The sequence below is a fragment of the Natrix helvetica genome, assembly GCF_964273705.1.
Source record: "Natrix helvetica genome assembly, chromosome: 5".
NCBI lineage: Eukaryota > Metazoa > Chordata > Lepidosauria > Squamata > Natricidae > Natrix > Natrix helvetica.
Genome location: NC_138551.1, coordinates 72,289,103 through 72,310,279, shown reverse-complemented (window position 1 = coordinate 72,310,279; position 21,177 = coordinate 72,289,103). Strand labels below are relative to the sequence as shown.

General features: G+C 39.6%; 1 protein-coding gene across 2 annotated transcripts in view; it reads right to left on the bottom strand.

The window, feature by feature from the left end:
• The window catches only part of PPP2R2D (protein phosphatase 2 regulatory subunit Bdelta), a 38,951-nt gene extending 18,002 nt beyond the window's left edge, over positions 1–20,949 (bottom strand). The window contains exons 1-4 of one of the 2 annotated variants that reach the window (XM_081956182.1): positions 20,444–20,949; positions 20,099–20,206; positions 1,954–2,051; positions 1,042–1,207 (exon numbers count right to left, since the gene is read on the bottom strand). In XM_081956182.1, coding sequence (XP_081812308.1) covers positions 1,042–1,207; positions 1,954–2,051; positions 20,099–20,206; positions 20,444–20,450 — 379 coding nt within the window. In that variant the 5' untranslated portion in view covers positions 20,451–20,949. The remainder of the gene's footprint in view (positions 1–1,041; positions 1,208–1,953; positions 2,052–20,098; positions 20,207–20,443) is intronic. The other variant, XM_081956183.1, reaches the window with a different exon arrangement.
• Between the last annotated feature and the right edge of the window lie 228 nt (positions 20,950–21,177).

Below are 21,177 nucleotides of genomic sequence, written 5' to 3'. Positions count from 1 at the left end.
ACTGTGAATGTTTACATGTTATGTTCAATTAAACCATGGCAACATCTAATGTTTGTGTAGTATTATTTTCAGCAGACTGTGTTTTTCTATTGTTGTAACTTAGATGAAGTTCAGAGCACATTTTATGACCAATTCATGCAAAACTCCACGTAATCCCAAGGGGTTCACATACTTTTTCTTGTAACTGTACTAGCAGCTACAAATGCTTTGGTTTGTGTTATTTGTAGAAGCATCTATTCCAATAATAGTGTTGTGCTTTGTTTAATGGCAGAAGCTTTTTAAAGATATGCTTGTAATCTGTTGTTTTACACGTGGGGCATATGTTTCTAGATTTCCTTAATGATTTTATACAGCATGACTTTTTTCTGTGAAACGTATCAATGGGTTTCCTCATTAGGTGTTTCCTTAGGTGTGGATTTGTGAATAAAGAGAACTTACAGACTTGTACTTTTCTACTACCAAATATCTGATTTAGCAAATTTCAAATTTAGATATTCACTTCTGCTTTTGCGATGCTATTTGGTATGGAAATGAAATTGTTACAAGGGACAATGGGCTTCTGAGAAAAAGAATAAAATAGATTAGCTTGAAATAAGTTTTTTAGTTGCTTTCTTTCAAATTCCATGGCTTGGGAAGGGCACAAAACCAAAACAATGTAGCCATCAGAATAATGTAAGCACATGTGGAAATTTGACTGGGAGCAAGATACTTCATGAACCATTAAGGAAAAAAAAAGCCAACAATCAAGAACAGCCCACAAGGAATATGGTTATTTTCAATATAATATTATTCTGAATCTTTAAGGACAGTTGAAAAATCTAGAATTCAAACTGATAAGTCCATCAAACATTAACCTAACAATCTATTTAGGCTTACAGTCATTTATTGGGAAACATGCTCTATTGAATGTTTATGAGCAGATACAAGTACATATTAATTACAATTACATTAGAAATTCAAAAATGAGGAACTACTAATATGGAAGTTATCATATGCAATTAAAGTATCTACAACACTATTATGTAAATAAAATATATTTACCATTTGTAGATAATAAGAAGTGAGCAGCATTCTGTTGTGGCAACCACCTAATTTTATTAATTTTTTCCTCAATTTCTAGACTTTTCAAGTAGTCAAACTCAGGTTCATGACTCTGAAAGGTACTGTAAACATTATATTCTCCCCTTGAATGAGGACGGCTTTTATTCTGCAAGGAAAGAAATGTATGAACATAAAAAAATAGTATACATTATAATGAATTAAACATTATAATGAATCAGATGGAACAAAACCTCTAATTCTTAATTTCCATGTTATAAATAGATAAATTGGGGATGGGGAACTGAAGTTTTTCTAGTTATAACTGAACTACAATATCACCAGTCTGTAGTGATTGCAAATACTGTCAAAACAATATTTCAGCAGCATCTGGATGACCACATATTTTTTATCCTGTAATAAAGATGTATCTTGAATTTTATTGCACATTTCTGGCTCCAGTGAGGTACAAAGGAGAGTTTTCTTATATGACTTAGAGGCAAAGGCAAATGCACACATAATAAATGTCACAATCATATGACATTATAGAAAATCATTGTGCATGCTTATTCTTTATAACATTTCTTGCAACATATGGCATTGTAGAAAGTCTATATGAATGCTTATTCTTTAATATATTTTAATTACTTTATTATTCCCAGTCTTTTATTTGCAAATAAACACAAATTCTATGTATGCAATACCTGTTTAAAAAGAATAATCTGAAAAATAATTATGTATAAACGATATCCATAGAAAAAATGTTACTGGTTTGCCTAGTTCATTATCAATTTAAATTTTAAATAAAAATACCTTTAAAATTCTTAAAGATATGTGTCAGCATAAACAATGACATTTGATTATGATGTAACATCTTTACATTATAAAAGTTTGAAACACCACTTTTTCACTGACCTCTGGTTCCCTTTGAAATATAACCACTCTGCCACCTTTGTCTCCTGTTGCCAGAAGATCTCCAGAGTAATTAAATTCAACCGTTGAGATAATATCAGCTGTAAAAATAAAATATAGATCATTTTGCAATTGAGGACAAACTAATATATTATAACCTTTCTACATTGTTATGAAAATCAATGATTTTCTTAACTTTTTTTCAAATTCTGATTTTCTTGTTATTACCAGTCCCTTGTCATAGACAGACTTCTTGGTGACTCTGGAGTTTCCATGTTCTCTACATTCATCTTTAGTCAGTGCCAATTGGGGCTAAATATCTTTTGTCAATGAGTTTTACTGCTGTAGCCTAATAGCTGCCTTTGTAGTTTTTGACAGTGAGGCATGCAATATATCCAATTCAGTTGCCATGTATATTGACTTTTAACTGCTGTTAAGATGGACAACTTTTAATAACCACAACTGAATAGATCACACAGATCCAACAAAACCACTTTCAGTTTGTGGTTTTTAGAAAGTAGTTCCAACAAAACCTTTCATTTTTAGTTGCCCTGAATCATACAGGCCACTTAAAGAGGCAAACCTCTTTAAGTGGAGAATGATGGACAGCCCATAAAGTGACTGTGGTGCTCCAGAACAAACCATAACACATCTAGTTCAAGAATGTCTCCTCGGGAAATGTCAAGGCACCTGGGATGATCTAATTGCAGTCACACCAAAACCAGTTAGATGGTTAACTTCCTTAGATATCAAATTATAACATTTATCCCATTGCAATTCTATCGCCCCTTATTATGGTGATTTTATTATAGTTTTATCTTAATTTAATATTTTATCTCCTAGATTGTATTCGTTACATACCTTTATATATTTATATAATTTATATACCAGTGTTTGCATGACTTCTACAGATGCCATACACTAAATAAATAAATAAAATTCTCAATTGGATCATTGCAGTGATTCTACATGGGGCTGCCTTGAACACTTAATGCTATAGAAGAATCGATGTAAGGATTAACAGTTTCACTAGAATTGTAATGTTGTTACAACACTGAATGCTTAGAAAAAAAATTATTTAATGTTCATTGAGAAAGAATTGTAGCAGAAAAGACCTTGATGAACTTAATGCTTTGAGTGTTATAGAGTGAACAAAATGAAGGGGGGGGGGGAGAACCCACAAAGATGCTTAAATTATTTTTATAATTTAGGTAGATAGCACATATAAAGGGAACTAAAAGAAATGATAATATAACATTATTTTACCGGTATAAGGGGAAAAAATTAAAAGCACTTACAATTTTTTTCTTGTTTGATTAGTGCTTTGTTTAAATCTTCTAAAATCTTCATGTACAAAGATTTTCAAGGAAAAATAAAACTATTCTCAATTTCAAATCATTCTGCTGTTGCCCTAGCATTTAAGGTTTGTTGATTATTATTAACCCATTATTCCTTATTTTTAGCTAAAAGACTAGTAATATTAGAATATCAGAATATTAGTATAACAGTGATCCTATTTATCTAACAGAATATAATAAAGAAATAGGGTGAGAGGTAGAGGAAGGGATTATACACAGAGATTAGATAATTTTCAAGGATTTTATAGTTATGATTTTCCTTCCTGATTGGCCTTGAATTTTTTCCTTCTGCATAGTCAATTTCTGCTCCTCCTTAATCTATGTTTTATTACCTCTCAGATAAAGTAAGGTCAAAACTAGCATACTCAAAATGCAAAATCTTCTATTTCACAGAAAATGCTAAACTTTATTATCACAAAGAAAAGCACAGCAACAATAAGAAAAGCATTTTCCAATGACAATTCAATCCAAGAAAGACTTAGTATCAAAAATACTGAAATTCTAGAGAGACATCTTGGACTTGTGAAATAAATGCTTGTTTGTTTCAGAAAGACAGCAACATTAACTGCAGATATAGTAACTTTGCCAAAATTTCTGCCAAGCATAAATCATCATGTTGTATCTATAGCAGGGATCTAGACAGCTATTTCTTAGATACACTAGGATGCTTATATTGAATATAAATAATGAAAGATAAAGGATTGCAAGAAAAAAAGAAAACCTTCCCCTCCCCTCAGGGTTTCTATCTTTAGATATCTGACTTTCTTTTAAATAGCAATCAATACAACCAATACAACATCTGGGTAGCAAAACTTGCGACCAACTCAGTTACCTGAATTTTGGCAGCCCAGATAAAGTATCCTTTTAATTAAGAGGAAAATGATGCCCCTGAGGGGGTATCATTATTACAGAACTGTTACCCAAGTTCACCCAGCAAATGGTAAACATATGAAAAACATATCTCCACTGGTTCTGTGTTTCGCCTAACAGACTCTCAGATTTGATTCAGATTATGCTATTCCCATCTTTGCTGCTTCACTAGCTTCAGTTAATGATTAGCTCTTACCATTTGACAGACAGCTTATTCAGACACTATTTCTCTTTTCTTACCCATCTTATCCAGATGTTTAGTTAACAGTATTTATTAATCACCATGACTCTGGTTAACAAAGAAACAAACAGCAAACCAAAATAGAATCAGTATGTCCTATGCTTTAAAAAACCCAACCAAATTATGGCAAGAAATCAAGAGGCTTATTTTTCTGGGGATGTTTAGACCAGTGTTTCCCAATCTTGTCAATTTAAGATTTGTGGACTTTAACTCCTCCCAGAATTTCCCACTCAAAATGAGAAATTCTGATTAAGGTTTGGATAGAGGAGAAACACTAACCACAATACACCAGAAACAACAACAAAAAAACAACAACTTCCCATTTGCTAAGTCATACTTCCAATCAGTAATTTAACAAACAATCATGTTTTTATATTGTGGCTTATGACCTTAACAGAAACCAACGTTTATTCAGTGACTATATTCATATAATATGTAAACAACCAACCAAATTATAACTTGTTTAGAAAGACAAGAGAAGGAGATGGAGAGAGAGCACTCTCCTTTAGTTTTAACTTCTGTGGACATATTTATGTAAGTATCCAACCTAATCAGTAAATATGTTGATATATCAAAATTACCTCCATTTTCTTTAACCTTTTTTTTTAGCGTTAAAGGTGTATGGCAGGGGTATCAAACTCAAGGCCTGCGGGCTGGATTCAGCCTGCGGGGTACTTAGATCTGGCCCATGGGGCCACCCTGGAAACAGCAAAGGTCCTGCCTGCAGTCCCTTTGCTAGCGAAAATGGAGTTTGGGAGGGCTGCTCACCATCACCCCTGGCTGTTTTTGCTGGCAGAGGGCTATCAAACAAGCTAAAAACAAAAGGAGAAATGTTTCGCCCTTTGCATTTGAGCATGCAAGTTCAGACAGGAAAGGAGAAAGGGAAAGACAAAGAAAAAGATGGGAAGATAGCAAGGAAAGAAACATAAGGAAAGGGGGGAAAGGAAGAAGAAAGGAAAATGAAGAAGAAAGGAAAAAGAAGAAAAGGAAGGAAGATTATAATAAGAGTGGGGGGAGGATCTGAGTCCTGCCTTAGTACTTGGTCACCGCAGGTGCCCCCGACATGAGTGACGTCGAGCTGGCCCTGCCCTGCCCACGCCCCTGCAGGTCAAACACAATCCTGATGCAGTCCTCAATGAAATAGAGTTTGACACCCCTGGTGTATGGGTTTTTTGTGGTGAATCATCTAAATATCTGTAACTATCTCTATAATGTTTTTCTTTATCATACTTTTTTTTTTTGCATCCTCATAGGATAAAGACAGGATACGATTTCTGCCTCCTTGCTCCATATTTGTGGTCTGCATATTAGAAAGATTTCAGGAAATGAGCGTACGTGTCCTAGGTTAAAAAGTACTGATAGATCACTCTCCCAATAGAATAAATGATTCGTAAATGAAGGAATTGGAAAAATTGCCAAGAACAGGATAACGCTGGTGGAAAGAGCTAAAGTTTAAATCAACTGTCATTAAGACAATTTTCAAGGTCCTGTAGATAACAAACTTAAAAGTTAAAATGAATGGACTACACATTAAAGTCTTAGGCATCTGAAAATTGAAATGGACTTGAACAGGACACCTTGAATAAGATCACACTAATTATTCCTTAGGGTACAGTAAAAGTATACAAAACAAACAAAAAAATAGAACGTAAAGAAAAAATGGGAAAAACATACAATTTACCTTTCACCCTTCTTTCTATCAAGTAACTATGGTACAATCTTTAACTTTCCTCCATTCTCTTCATTCTTTTAACTTCTAAAACATCCAATTTGATCTATTCTTCTATCAACAAAAATTCAGGTAGGGTTTCCAGTTTTTCAAAAGAGACTTTGTTTTTCTCTCTAGACCAAATTGGTCAGAGTACGGGTAATCTTTGATTTACAACAGTTCGTTTAGTGACCATTTGAAGTTACAACGGCACCCAAAAAAGTGACATAATCATTTTTCACACTTAAACTGTTGCACCATCCCCATGGTTACGTGATTTACATTCAGATGCTTGAAAACTGTTTCATATTTATACAATAATACAATAGCAGAGTTAGAAGGGACCTTGGAGGTCTTCTAGTCCAACTCCTTGCCTAGGCAGGAAACCCTATACCAGTGATGGCAAACCTATGGCCCGCGTGCCACAGGTGGCACGCGGAGCCATTTGTCAGGGCACGTGAGGCGCTGCGCTGTCAGCTCAATTCCCTGTTTTTAAAAGCCATTTTTCGCCTTCCCAGGCTCCAGAGGCTTTATAGGAGCCTGGGGAGGGCGAAAAGAGCCTCCCCCACCCCCCCCAGAGGCCCTCCAGAGGCTTCAGGGAGCGTCCGGAGGCTTCCCTGAACGCTTAAAAAGACCCTCCGAGCAAACCGGAAGCCTCCGGAGGGCCTCGGCGGGGAAGGCTCTTTTCGCCCTCCCCAGGCTCCTATAAAGCCTCTGGAGCCTGGGGAGGGTGAAAAAAGCATGTAAAAATGGGGGGGGGGCGCCTGCTGTGCGTGCCTGCGCACTGGGGGGTCGCGCATTGCATTATGGGTCCGGCACGCCCACACGACCCCCCTGCGCTCCCCTCACTTGTGGCATGCGAGCCAAAAAAGGTTCGCCATCGCTGCCCTATACCGTTTCAGACAAATGCTATTCAACATCTTCTCAAAGACTTCCAGTGTTGGGGCATTCACAACTTCTGGAGGCAAGCTGTTCCACTGATTAATTGTTCTGTCAGGAAATTTCTCCTCAGTTCAAAGTTGCTTCTCTCCTTGATTAGTTTTAACCCATTGCTTCTTGTTCTACCCTCAGGTGCCTTGGAGAATAGTTTGACTCCCTCTTCTTTGTGGCAACCCCTGAGATATTGGAACACTGCTATCATGTCTCCCCTAGTCCTTCTTTCTCTTAAGCTAGACATACCTAGTTCCTGCAACCGTTCTTCATATGTTTTAGTCTCTAGTCCCCTAATCATCTTTGTTGCTCTTCTCTGCACTCTTTCTAGAGTCTCCACATCTTTTTTACATCGTGGTGATCAAAACTGAATGCAGTATTCCAAGTGTGGCCTTACCAAGGCATTATAAAGTGGTGTTAACACTTCACGTGATCTTGATTCTATCCCTCTGTTTATGCAGCCTAGAACTGTCTTGGCCTTTTTGGCAGCTGCTGCACACTGCTGGCTCATATTTAAATGGTTGTCCACTAGGACTCCAAGATCCCTTTCACAGTTACTACTACTGAGCAAGGTACCACCTATACTGTACCTGTGCATTTTGTTTTTGTTGCCTAAATGTAGAACCTTACTCTTTTCACCATTGAATTTCATTTTATTAGATTGTGCCCAATGTTTAAGTTTGTCAAGATCCTTCTGTATCTTAAGCCTATCTTCTGCAGTGTTGGCTATTCCTGCCAGCTTGGTGTCATCTGCAGATTTGATGAGTTCCCCATTTATTCCCTCATCCAAATCATTGATGAAGATGTTGAAGAATATTGGGCCCAAAACAGAACCTTGGGGTACTCCACTGCATACCTCCTTCCATGTAGATGCAGTTCCATTGAGAACTACACGTTGAGTGCGATTGGTCAGCCAGCTACGAATCCATCTGGTGGTGATGCCGTCTAACCCACATTCTTCTACTTTATCTAGTAGTAGGTTAGGGTCTACCTTACCAAATGACTTACTGAAGTCCAAGTAAACTATATCGACGGCATTCCTCTGGTCCACTAATTTTGTCACTTTGTCAAAGAATGCAATAAGATTAATCTGGCATGATCTGTTTTTGACAAACGCATGTTGGCTTTTGGCTATTACTTTGTTTACTTCTAGGTGTTCGCTAATTCGTTGCTTGATTATCTTTTCCAGAATCTTTCCTGGTATTGAGTTTATTATTTATGGCAGATGCCATGTCCTCGAGTCATGTGATAACCAGCTGATCATTGGGCGTGCCTGCATGCTAGAACCATGAAGTTTGGCTTTTCCTGAGCAGGGACCCAATGAATGTGCATGCGTGCGACATTTCCGCACAACCTTTTCGCCATCACTGATCTATCTCATTGTTTGAAATATGAGACCCAGCTTCTCTACAAGAGAGCTGATTACTCTAGAGGCCTTACATTTTTTTCCAATAAAAGCGGTAAGTGTTGAATCAATGTGTAAATGACTCGTATCTTTTGAGTATTGTCCATTTAATCAGAATTTCAATATATATTAATAACACTCAAATGAAACTCTGGTAATATTGTAAATTGCAGCAAGATTACAGATAGTTTCAAAGGGTTAACAATCTTCTTTCAACAAGAGTTATGGCCATGAGACTAAAATTATAGGGGCCTGTGGCTTTTTAAGTCTCAGAAACAGGTAAATGCAATCAGTAAATATAATTTGACAAGAATTTTTATTGGCAGAATTACCTCATACACGGCAGACTTTTAAAGGATTTATACCTGTTTCACTGTATGTTGATATTTAAGAGCTATGTAATTTATGCTACTGATATATTAAGAACTATGATTTTATATATTAAAAACTATCATTTTTAAAGTATATTTTGTGTATGTTATGTGGTACACATTTTGTCCATTATTAAAAATTTCAAAATCCCAGAATGCTTGCATTTCTCCCCACCAACAACACTAATTCTAAAATTTGACAGCTACCAGTCAAGTATCATTTCAATGCCTGGTGATCTGTTTTACAATTCATTTCCAGGTGAAATTCTCGATCTAATTCTAGCTATGACCTTTAAAGCTGTAATACTGTTGTTCCAAAGGGCGGGGGGAGGGGCTAACTGGTATGTTAAACGTGTACTTTTAACTGTAGTGATGATGAATGATGCTTACTACCAAAATTCCTATATCAAACCTTAAAGATTTATGAATATTGTTTGGTATTTTATTTTAAAACTAATTCTGTGTATGAATGAATTTGCTTCTCGGATATTTGTAAGAAAATATAGAATGTGCCAAGAAATTGTGAAAATAATTGCTACAGGTGATGGGTAAGCAGATAAGATTTGCCTCTGAGATGTCTTAACATGGCTGAACTGTACTTGAAAGTAGACTAACAGTATACTTTCTATACTTCAGAGATTCTATTAATAATTTTATCCATGTAATAACTAAAATCACCATTAGATGTAATACTAAAGATAGCAGTTTACTTTACTTTGATTACTAAATATCTTCAAATTGTTTATAAATTAGACCAAAAGTAAGATATAATTAGAAACATGCTTTAGGAAATATATTTTTATACTGCGTCTTTAAGTACATTTTTCAACTGCAGGTTATGTAAACTACAAGCAGTCCTCAACTTACAACCACAAATGAGCCCAACATTTCTATTGCTAAGTGAAACATTTGTTCAGTGAATTTTGCCCCTTTTATGAGCTTTCTTGCTACAGACTTTGCTTGTCAGAAGGTCACAAAAAGGGATCACAAGACCCCGGGACATTATAACCGTCATAAATATAAGCCAGCTGCCAAGCATCTGAATTTTGATCATGACCATGGGGATGCTACAATTGTCATAAGTGTGATAGTCCTAAGTCACTTTTTTTCAGTGCAGTTGTAAATTGGAAAGGTCAATAAATGGACTGTTGTAAATCGAGGATTACCTGTACTTATGGCCTAAATTCAGTGAGGCACTACTTATTAAGATCTGTTAAGAAAAACAGGTTGTACTCCAATGGCAACTAACTAACCCTGGGTTAACAATCATTAACTTAGGAACCATTTGAAGCTATGGTGCTTAACAAATGGCACTAACATCTGGGCCTCAGTTACAGCTGTTGTAGTGGCATGATCACATGCTTAAAATTTTGGCGCTTGGCAGCCTGCTTGCACTTACAACCGCAAGAATACTTCAACTGGCTACACCCACCCACTTCCCCCCTTTTGGATGCCCTGCATACTGGCACTCCTTAGCAGCAGTGGCACTGAACCAGAGGCCCAGTGTTTCCATCCAGTCGTCATGGCTCCCAGACCTCTATTCCTGCCTCAGTGCCATCGCACAGCATCACCATCAGCTCTGTGGCATCCATCCATCCGTCCCAATTCCACAGTGTCAAACTCGACAAGCCCCACTATGCCCAGCTGACCTTCACTGTCTTCTTCATCCCACTGAAAAGGTGTGCCCAACCTGGCCCTATGTGAGCCAACTGCTGACCATGTCAGCCTTTCTTCTCGATGCTCCTCACATTGTTCTCCAAACGCTGCACTTCGTTTTCGCGATGTTTCATAAAGTTTCAGAGGCCTTCGGAAACTTTGTAAGAAGGCCACTCCCACCATTCTCCAAACTGTGTATACCGTTCTCACAATGCTTTGCAAAGCCTAAGAAATGTCTGTTAAGTAGTAGGATTCAGAAGCTTAAGAAGACTAACAACTGGCAGAATTCGGTTAACAGAAGAATGGACGCTACTATGGTTGCAGTTGCTAAGCGATGATGTAATGCCATGCTTTATGACTGCATCACTTACCAATGGAAATTCTAGTTCCAATGATCATTTTAATTTGATGACTATCTGTATGCTCTTCAAATACAGTTCTTTTTAATTTGTGAGTCCTTGGTGCTCTCTGGGCTTGGCTGTTTTTTCGCAGATGTTTCATTACCAAACTAGGTAATGCACAATCTTTTCAATTTGTTAAGTTTACTTAGTAGATTGCTTATATTTAAAATTTAAGAGAGAGAGAGAGAAATACAGTAGATAGGTAGGGAGAGAGAGAGAGAGAGGAGGTAGGTTGGTAGGTAGAGGGATAGAGAGAAATAGAGAAATACAGTAGATAGGTAGGGAGAGAGAGAGTAGGTAGGTAGGTAGGTAGAGGGGGAGAGAGAAATACAGTAGATAGGTAGGGAGAGAGAGAGTAGGTAGGTAGATAGAGGGGGAGAGAGAGAAATACAGTAGGTAGGCAGGGAGAGAGAGAGGGTAGGTAGGTAGGTAGGTGTGGAGAGAGAGAGAGAGAGAGAGAGAGAGAGAGAGAGAGAGAGAGAGAAATACAGTAGGTAGGCAGGGAGAGAGAGAGGGTAGGTAGGTAGGTGGAGAGAGAGAGAGAGAGAGAGAGAGAGAGAGAAATACAGTAGGTAGGCAGGTAGGGAGAGAGAGTAGGTAAGTAGATGTTTCCAGGTGAATTTATCCATATGCTGGAGAAGGAAATCGCTGACAAACTGCAGCACCTAAGACTTTGTTTCTGCTGCCACAGCACTTGATCAATGTAATTCTCATCAATCAAAGAGCTTTCCAAAAGGGGGAAAAATTTTTGCACTCTGCAAACCTCCCCCAAATGGCCCGTTTTTCATGAAAACGGGCCTGTTTTTTTTTTTAAAAAAGGCATGAATAGCTTGGGGGGGGCTTGCAAAGTGCTTCTGGGGGGTGGGCCAAAAATGAGCAAAAAAAAACCCTTTTTTTGCCCCCCCCAAAATGGATGCATAGCCTTATGGAGGCTTATAGAGTGCTGCTGGGGGTTGGGGCAAAACCTGCCCCATTTATTGCTCATTTCTGCCCTCGCCAGCCCCCACGAGCTCTCTGAAAGCCTCCATAAGGCTATGCATGGCTATTTTGGTGAAGGGGTGGGGCTTTGGGAGGCAAAAAAAATGCTGCATTCGATGTATAAGACACAACCATTTGAGGAAAAAAGGTGCATCTTATACTCCGAAAAATACGGTACTTAACTGATTTTAGCTATTAATGATTTTTGGACTGACAAGTCTAGAAAAACTGGGTGACCTTTTATCAATCCTTGGCAAAAAAGAAGTTGCAAATACAAGTTTAAGGACTTATAAATTTCTTTGTCTGGATTAAACAGGGTGATTAGGATATTATATTTGGAAAGTCATAAATGGATTAAAGATCCAGATGGAGTTGAAATAAGATTTGAAAATTAATTTAAGAATTATTTGTATGAGAAAACACTGTTGTTTTGAATTCTTTAAAAATATTGAAGAGACTTGGAAGGCTGGACGCTAGAAGGAACCAGAAAGAACCAAAATTTTCATTTCTAATTAAAGATTTAATTTAATTTCAATCAAAATTTGACTAATATAGTCTACCTTTTAGCTTGTATTAGTTTTTATCCTTTTAGTTGTAATATTTAATAAATTTAAATAATCTGAGATGCCAAATTGATACCTTACCGTTTCATAGGATGCCTTTATTAATTCTGTTAGCAAGAGATGGAGATGAAAACAGTGGATTTATTATTTATGCTCAGTTTCGACTTTGGTAGACAAGTGTTGTTGGTCTGGGATTTTCTGTGGTGCTGCTTACTTTCTCCTTTGCCCCCAGTAAAAGGGAGAATGAAGCTTCCTCTAGTTTCCCTGAAAATTACTTAATTTTATCTTTGTCCACCATGGGGAGACCTGGTAGGACAGTGGTGGTTGTATAGGGTGGCTTTTGATAGATGAAGTGGCGCCTTGTTAAGTTTGGGCACTGACTGGTAGGTGGAAGGGTCCAAAAACAACCAACCTGTTAGGATGGTGGGGAGTTCAGGGTGTGGATGAAGCTCTTTCATTTGGATGAGGGATTGGAGTGGCTAGCAACAGAAGCAGAGAGGCAGGTAATAACATTAAAGTGGTGTTGGGAAGAAGGCAGTTATCAAAGGGGTTGGGGTGTGTGCTCATGGAGATTACCTACTATGGATTTCTGTAGAAATTCGAAGAGCATAGAAGATAGCATGCATCTTCTCTTATTGCATTATTCTCTAAGAAACCAATTCAATAGTGTTGAATTTCTGTTGTCTGTTTCATTGTTATCTTTGTAAAGCCCTTAAGTGAAGTTTTTAAAATACACACATTTGTGTGTGTGTTCCTCAATCTTGGGTGCTCCACCAGAGGCCTGGGATTAGCTGTTCCCAGCACTGCACTCTTCTGGACAGAGCTCTGATCGAATTCCTGGGATCTGTCGGAGCCACTCTCCCAGCTTAGGAGTCACAGATCCAAGTGCTCCTATAACCACTGGGGATCACTTTGGCCTTTTACTTTCCACATCCTTTCCAGTTCCTCCTTCAGGCTCTGGCACTTCTCCAGTCTCTCTTACCCCCTCTTCTTGATGCTCTCTCATTTGGCACTGCTACATCTATCACCCACACTGTGTTATGGTTGTCAACTACTACGATGTCTGGCTGATTGGCTAGTACCTGCTTGTCTAGCTGTACCTGGAAGTTCCACAGGATCTTAGCTTTCTTATTCTGCACAACCTTCTGTGGAACCTATCTGATGTAGGAGTATCTAGTGCAGTGATGGTGAACCTATGGCACGCGAGCCACTTGTCAGGGCACGCGAGTCAGCTGGCCAGCGCGCATGCGCACTGTTTTTAAAAGCCATTTTTCGCCTTCCCCAGGCTCCAGAGGCTTTATAGGAGCCTGGGGAGGGCGAAAAGAGCCCCCCCCGCCACCCTGGAGGCCCTCCGGAGGCTTCACGGACTGTCCGGACGGTCCCTGAAGCCTTCGGAGCGCTCAAAACGACCCTCCGAGCAAACCGGGGTCGTTTTAAGTGTTCCGAAAGCTTCAGGGAAGCCTCCGGACGATCCCTGAAGCCTCCGGAGGGCCTCTGGGAGGGGCGGGGGAGGCTCTTTTCGCCCTCCCCAGGCTCCTATAAAGCCTCTGGAGCCTGGGGAGGGCAAAAAAAGCATGTAAAAATGGGGGGTCGCACCTGTTGTGCGCACATGCGCACTGGGGTGGGGTCACGCATTGCATTATGGGCGCGGCACGCCCACACACGACCCCCCTGCGTTCCCCCCACTTGTGGCACGCAAGCCAAAAAAGGTTCGCCATCGCTGATTTAGTGCATATTCTGTGCAGCTGTTCCTATGAACAATGCCAACTATTGCTTGTGTCTTTTAGTATATGTGGCTCCTGCCTGTATCTTACACCCTGCCACTATGTATTGGACTGTCTCTTAGGCCTGCAGTCTGTACCTTCGATCTGACTAATGTGGTAGAATTCTGTTTCTATGGATCTGGTACGTTGTGCCTGTTCTTGTGCTGCTAGGATCAGTGCTTCAATACTATTTTTTAGTCCAACCCTCCCTTTCATTTAAATAGAACACATACCACTATGCTGAATAGTAAACAGCTTAGGCCATCAGTACTAGCCTTATTTTTTTATTATTTCTTGCAAATGTTTTAACAGGATTATTGTCGCTGTTTAGCTTTGCAAAGGATGTCTTATTACTATTGGTGGCTTTTTCTGATGTTATATACTTTTGTATTCTTATCCTGTGAGTCCGAGAGAGATTTATACCCCATTAGTAACATTCTTTTTATTTGTATAAAAGAATGTGCAGGCTGCCTAGTCATTAGCTTTTTAATTGCTGTGTCCTAAATTACAGGCAGATAAGGTATTTGGGCTTGTGGGCACACTTGAAATATTGAGGAAATGTTGAGAACACTGATACATCAGGATTATTATAGGAGTGACTAAATTCACAAAATGGCTGCATGATGGTTCTAACTAAACACACTACGTAAATTAATTAACATATTTTCCTAAATTCACATGATTCTTTTCAGTTTTATCTATGCATTTCCTGGCAAGTAAGCACACTTTGTTTTATTTTTTATTAATCTGCTTGGGAGTTATGTAGGACCCATGGGCATTCTTGAGATGGCACTTTGGAGCATTCTAATTTAATTATTATTAGAATTTTTAATTTCAAATAAAGTTAAATGTGTGAGTCAGTACAATAGATACTTAACAAAATAACCACCCTGCTATTGGTACTTACAGAGACATACAATAAAATCTATTTTGAATGCATATGTTGAAATCAATTAGCACATTAGATAAGTAAGCCCAAGATGAGCAAGATATGTGGCAAAATAAAAATCCCCATCCCAAAGCACTCAATTATTCAGCAGCTTGATAAACAAAAGAGGCTTTCTTCTAGATGCCCGTTTGTCCAAATACAGAAGAAGATGCAATGCTTAGAATAAACAATGTCTTTTTAGTAAGTAATTTCTGTTCAGAACATGGGTAGGCAAGCCACATATATATGTTCCCCAAAGCACCTAACCTCCCCAACCCCCACATGATGATACTGGAATGCACGCAGCAACCATTCTCAATATGTATGTGGAGGGAGCAAATGTAGCCTTCAGCATTAAAAATTTGCTGGACTGTGAATTGGATAATGGATTGCCAAGCATTTGGGAAACTTCTTTATAACGGAATGGAAGATGAATAATTCTTACAAACTATAAACTAAGGTACAGAATTTAGAGAACCTTTTGTTACCAAAGAAATGAGATTTTTTTTTGATCAGAAAATATTTCATACTGAGCACTTTTATGTGAGATAATATACTTATATAAATAATTATTAGACTTGTTGTTTGCTTAGAATAAGTTGTTTCTTTCCTTTCTATCGGTAGATACACAAAAGCAAGCAAGATTTACATTTATAGAATGCAAAGTGACAGCAGGAATGGGCATATAACTAGGTGGCCTAAAATGTCTTACTATGTTATCCTGTATATCCATCATAATGATAGTTTCATATTTGATAGAAAGGTTTATAGTTTATGTTAAACAACATTTGCACAATACATAAAATACCAACATGAACATGTGGCCAATATTTTCTAACATATGTACACCTGGCACAGCCACCAATCTCATTCCACGTGCAGATTACAATATAGCATCATTAGAGTATATAAGACAGTGGTTCTTAAACTTTGCAGCTCTGCAATATCCTAAAATGGAAATTGAGTTTTTATGACTACTTCAATAAATGAAATCATTGATCATAGTAGTGTTGGGATTGGGCAATATTTTTTTAAATTTTGGTCTATATACCATAAGATTATCATACTTTAAAATACAAGTGTCCCTTGCAGGCTTGCACAAACAAAATGACAGCCAAAGATCAAAGTGACTTTTGACAATGCTCTTGCTTTGCTTGCCCTGCAAGGGAGGAGCGTTGTCAAAACTTGTCCCTGTTCTGGTTGGGCAAACATGCACCTGGATTGCAAAGCCAAAGCCCATAGGGAGTTTTAACAGTGCTTGAACTTTACCTGCACAAGTCTGAACAGGTAATGAACATTTTGACATCTTTCTAAGTTGCTTTTGACCTGTTGGGGAAACCGTCTTGAGAATTTCTGCTACAGAATATAACAGGACTTCTTTGCACTAACAAATGTTGCATGTCTTCAAATAATAGAACAGCAATCAGAAGTCAAGGAAGTCTGTCTTAGTTTGGCAGAAGCAAAATAATCCTGGTGGACATACTGAAACTTGCCTTTGTGGTCGCTGTCCTCTCTTTCCCACATTAGAACACCTACATGGAGTTTGAATCAGATACATACAGATTCCACTGCAAACTCACTTTATGGGAAAGACAAATTAAAAAATTCAAAACTTAGTAGAGATGGAAGATTACAAACTTCAGAAAAAAACCTAACATTTTTTGAAAGATAAATTCTTGGGAAACTACATACACCTAAATAAGTGAAACCAATTAAATGCACCAAACACTATGAGTAGAGCAAGACTAAGCAAGCGGGCAATTTTCAATACACCATGCATTTATGGCACAGAGATAGCATCGTAGGCTGTTTAGCAGAAGTTATGTTTCATGAAAACAGTTAAAGCTAATATAAACTATTTGGTAAAGACTTGCTTTAAAACATTTTATATTTTATAGGATACTATTCTATATTCTTATTGTATTAGAGTTCTTTACTTAGAACTCATTTGGATTTATTGCAGTACAAACATGCATAATGTCCTTACATTCCTACAGCCCAATATTAACTGCAGTTTAACACTACTACTTCAGTGTAAACTCCTTTAAGAAGCACAGCACTTCAGTATGAATAAGGAAGTGATTCACAAATCAGAAATGAAACACAAGAGTAATTTCATAAGTAACCATATATAATTTAATTACTACCTTTCTTGCCACAGTTGTTAAATTAATCACTGCAATTGATAAGTTATTAAACCAGTTGTTAAATGAATCTGGCTTCCCCATTGACTTTCTTTGTCAAAAGGTTGCAAAAGATGGATCACATGACCTTGGGACACAGCAACGGTCTTAAGTATGAACCAGCATCTCAACCTTGATCACATGACCATGGGGATGCTACAAAGGTTATAACTGTGAAAAATGGTCATGCCACTTTTTTCAATGCCATTGTAACTTTGAATGGTCACTAAATGAACTGTTTTAAGCTGATGACCTGTACTGTACATTTTCAAATATGAACAATTTGGGATCAAAACTTCAATGAAATGCACAACAGGCCATTTTTGTTCAAATGCTCTTAATGCAAATTGCAGCTTGCCTCCTTAACTGCACCTCTGCATATTCTGAAAGCAGGTCTATTGCTTCCCAGATGTATAAGCAAGAGGCATCACACACGAAGCTAAGTCTAATATAGTATACAGAAGCACCAATCGCTTTTAATATCTTCCCTCAAAATTACATAATCATCACCCAAGACAAAGTGTAAGAAGTTACTTCTTTCCAAACGTGCATTTCTGAATATCATAACAATCTATTATCATTTAACCCATACCTAGTGCCCATAAATCAGAAATATCAGCAAATTGGGGGAGGGGGGGGGCTTCAAAGTGCTGACTATCTTTCTCCAACCCACCTTCAAAACCCAGTGTGTTTCAATAGGCTAGACTCTTTCTTTAAATGCAAGGAACAACTGGAGAGAGAGCAAGTTCTGTGGCTCCACTACTACAGAAAACACAACAGCACTTAACGTTCCTAACAGTATGGATTCCTAGTACAATAAGACCAGGTGATTATACATATAATTCTGACCTCTTATGCAACATAGCTGGAATTGAACAAATATGGGTGGGGCTATTTTCCCTGCTATAAATAGAACTCCAAATACTACTCTCCACATAAATATTAGCTATGCTCAATAGGAAAGCATGCAGACAGCTTGTTACTAGCATTACATGGCTATCTGCTATTCAATTACAGAACTGTGTGAAGACTATCAAACGACATTGTAGTGTCTAAAAACAATACCTGTATAGGAATGCTGTATTACTTTCCTATGAAGCTCTCTTCTCGCAAGAGATAGATAATGGAAACAGTTCTTCTACACTTACCATCATTGAAGTATGCACACCCTAATGATTCATAGAAACAAGTTTTTAAATTATGCATAAACAATAAGAAAAAAATCAAGCATTGTTCAAATAAACTTTCTTGGACTACTGGTCACTTTTGCAAAGCATAAGTGTTCAACAAAGTAGGAAAACCCCTACATACCTGTTTATAAATACTAAAGAATTCAATTCTATTTGATAAAAATCAAATACAGTAATTTGAAAAGGACACTATTTTCATTGTTAGTATTTAAAGTTATTTCAGTACTTCATCCAGACCACACCCTGCATTATTCTCTCCTCTCTTTTCCTGCAATAAGTCTAAACTCCAGCAAAGTATAAGTAAAATTAACATCTTTCAGACAATATAATTTTAGAAGCTACCTATTTTCAAAAATACATTTGAATGTATCATGAAGATAACCTGAACAATTACAGTTCCAAGAAGTGATGCAAAGAAAGCAAATCAGCAATTGTGAACCCAAAGCAGTAATTTGCCTGCTATCCTAAGTAAATTTGTCAGGTAATAAATACCATTGAATTTAGTTTATGATGTGTCTCAATTATGTTAGAGGCTAAACTATTAATACAGGTAAAGGTTATTGTTGCTCTAAACTGATCAGCTTAATCAACATATTAAGAGTAAAAAATCTGCATTGCCAGAAAGACAGTCTCATGTTTTAATTGTTTATATTAAAACCAAAGAGCTGCATTATCAGTTAGAACCAGGAATACTGACAGCTATTCTAATCATTCCTGCATTCCTTTCTTACCATTATCCAATTCTAGTGTCATTTCTCCAGAACATTAAAAAAGCTTTCTTTTGAAGAGAGATGACAGCAGCTTAGTCAGACCCTGCATCCCCCACTCTTTTCCCAAGGACAAGAGTTATGGGGAAAAGAATTATACAAAAATAAGCAGGCACACCTGTACTGACAGATTGATAAAGTTTTCAAAGGCTTAAAATGACCTTTAAGCTTCTGAAAACTTCATGTCCTCCAACCTAAATCATGGAAGCTGCTGGACAGCATCACCCATTATCCCTGCCAGCTTAGTAATTGAGAAAAAATGGGGTCTCAATACCCTGCAAATGTCTCGGGTGCAATTTTTTTTTGCAAGTAGGATTGTATAAATCAGGCTGCAATCATCCTATAGGCACCCAGTCATCAAAGCCAAGACTTTCTGCATCTTCACACTTGACCCTGGACCTCGACAAACAGCACCTTCCTTAATAAAGGAGAATATTTGTAGCTGGGGGGGATTACACAAGGGGATCCTTCCAGCTGGTTTGTTTTCTTACAGACGTTTTATTAGCCAAACTAGGTAACATAATCAGTGCTGGTTAAACAGCACCGTCTTTCTTACTTGCTGAAAAAAGAAGGAACCATTCCCCCAGCCCCATCATGTGGTCTGGGATTAAAACCCATCCCAAAGGTGGAAGGAAAGAAAAGGCATTTGGGGGGGGGGGTTGTTAAAAAAAGAAGCAGCTATTTCAGCCCCCACCCCGAAAATTCAAGGGGCGCCGCTCCAAAGATGCCACCACCTGCGGGAGGTGGAGAGCCAGCTTGGGACGGAGGGAGAAGAAAAGCAGAGGCCACGGACGGCCTCGCAAGCGCCAGGGGTCATTCGCGACGCCGCATTTTACCTTCCGCCACGTCCTCGTCGATCGCCCCCTTCACCTGCGAGAAGCACCACTGGAAATCGTTGCCGCCGCCGGCGACGCCTCCTCCTCCGCCGCCGCCGGCCACCCCTGCTGGAGGAAAAGCGCCGTGAGCACGGACCGTGCCGGCCAAACCTCAGTTTCTCCGCCCGCCGAGGAGGCCCGGATGCCGGGCCGGCTTTGCGAGCCGTCCTCGGAACCGCTCGGCCCTCTCCAAAGGCCACCCCTGCGGGCTCCGGGCCTGCCTCCGCCCGTCAAGACAAGGGCGGCCGCCGCTGCCACTCCGCGACCAACAGCAGCAGCAACGCCGCCGCCACGCGTGTCCCTTACCTGCCATGTTGCGCGGCGTGAGGCTGGCGGAGACCGCCGGCTGCAAAAGCCCGCGGAGCGGAAGAATCAACGGGGACGGATAGGAAACCCGCTACAAGCGCCTCCTTCGTTGCTGCTGCTGCTGGTGGTGGTGGAGCTGCTGGTGCTGCGGCTGCCGCCACAGCCAGCGCCGACGCCGCCGGAGGTTCGGGGGTTTCAAAATGGCGCCCATTGCCGGTCAGCCTGATCCGGTGACGTCATCCTCCTGCCAGCCTCCGCCGGCCGGGAAAGGACGGGCCCCGGGATGAAGCTCTCTCGGGAAGTTTCAGCCGGCCTCGATGGGCGGCTGGCTGGCGGGCGAAGGGGGCGGGGGAAAGAGGTTCAGGGCTTTGAGGCTGCCAGCCTTGCCGTCCCGCGCGGGCTGAGGGGGCTTCCCCGCGGAGCCACGGAAGGAAGCTCGGGCGCCTTTTCGCGAACCTCGAGGACGCCGACTTCACGTCCGGCAAATCTCGCCCGCCCGGAATCCACGGGACTTGGGATCGGCCGGGGGGGGCGGGGCTGCCTTTTGACCCCGCCCCCTAGAGCTCAACCAGGTCTCATTGCCGTAGGAGGCGGTGGTGGGGTGTGGAGGGAGGGTCGGTGTTGTCTGTTGTTATGGATTAGCCGCGCTTCCCCCCCCCCTTCTTTTTGCCTATTCAACACGGAGCTTCAGCTTTTTAAGCTGCAGGGCTGCCGGAAGGGAACAAATCGCGTCG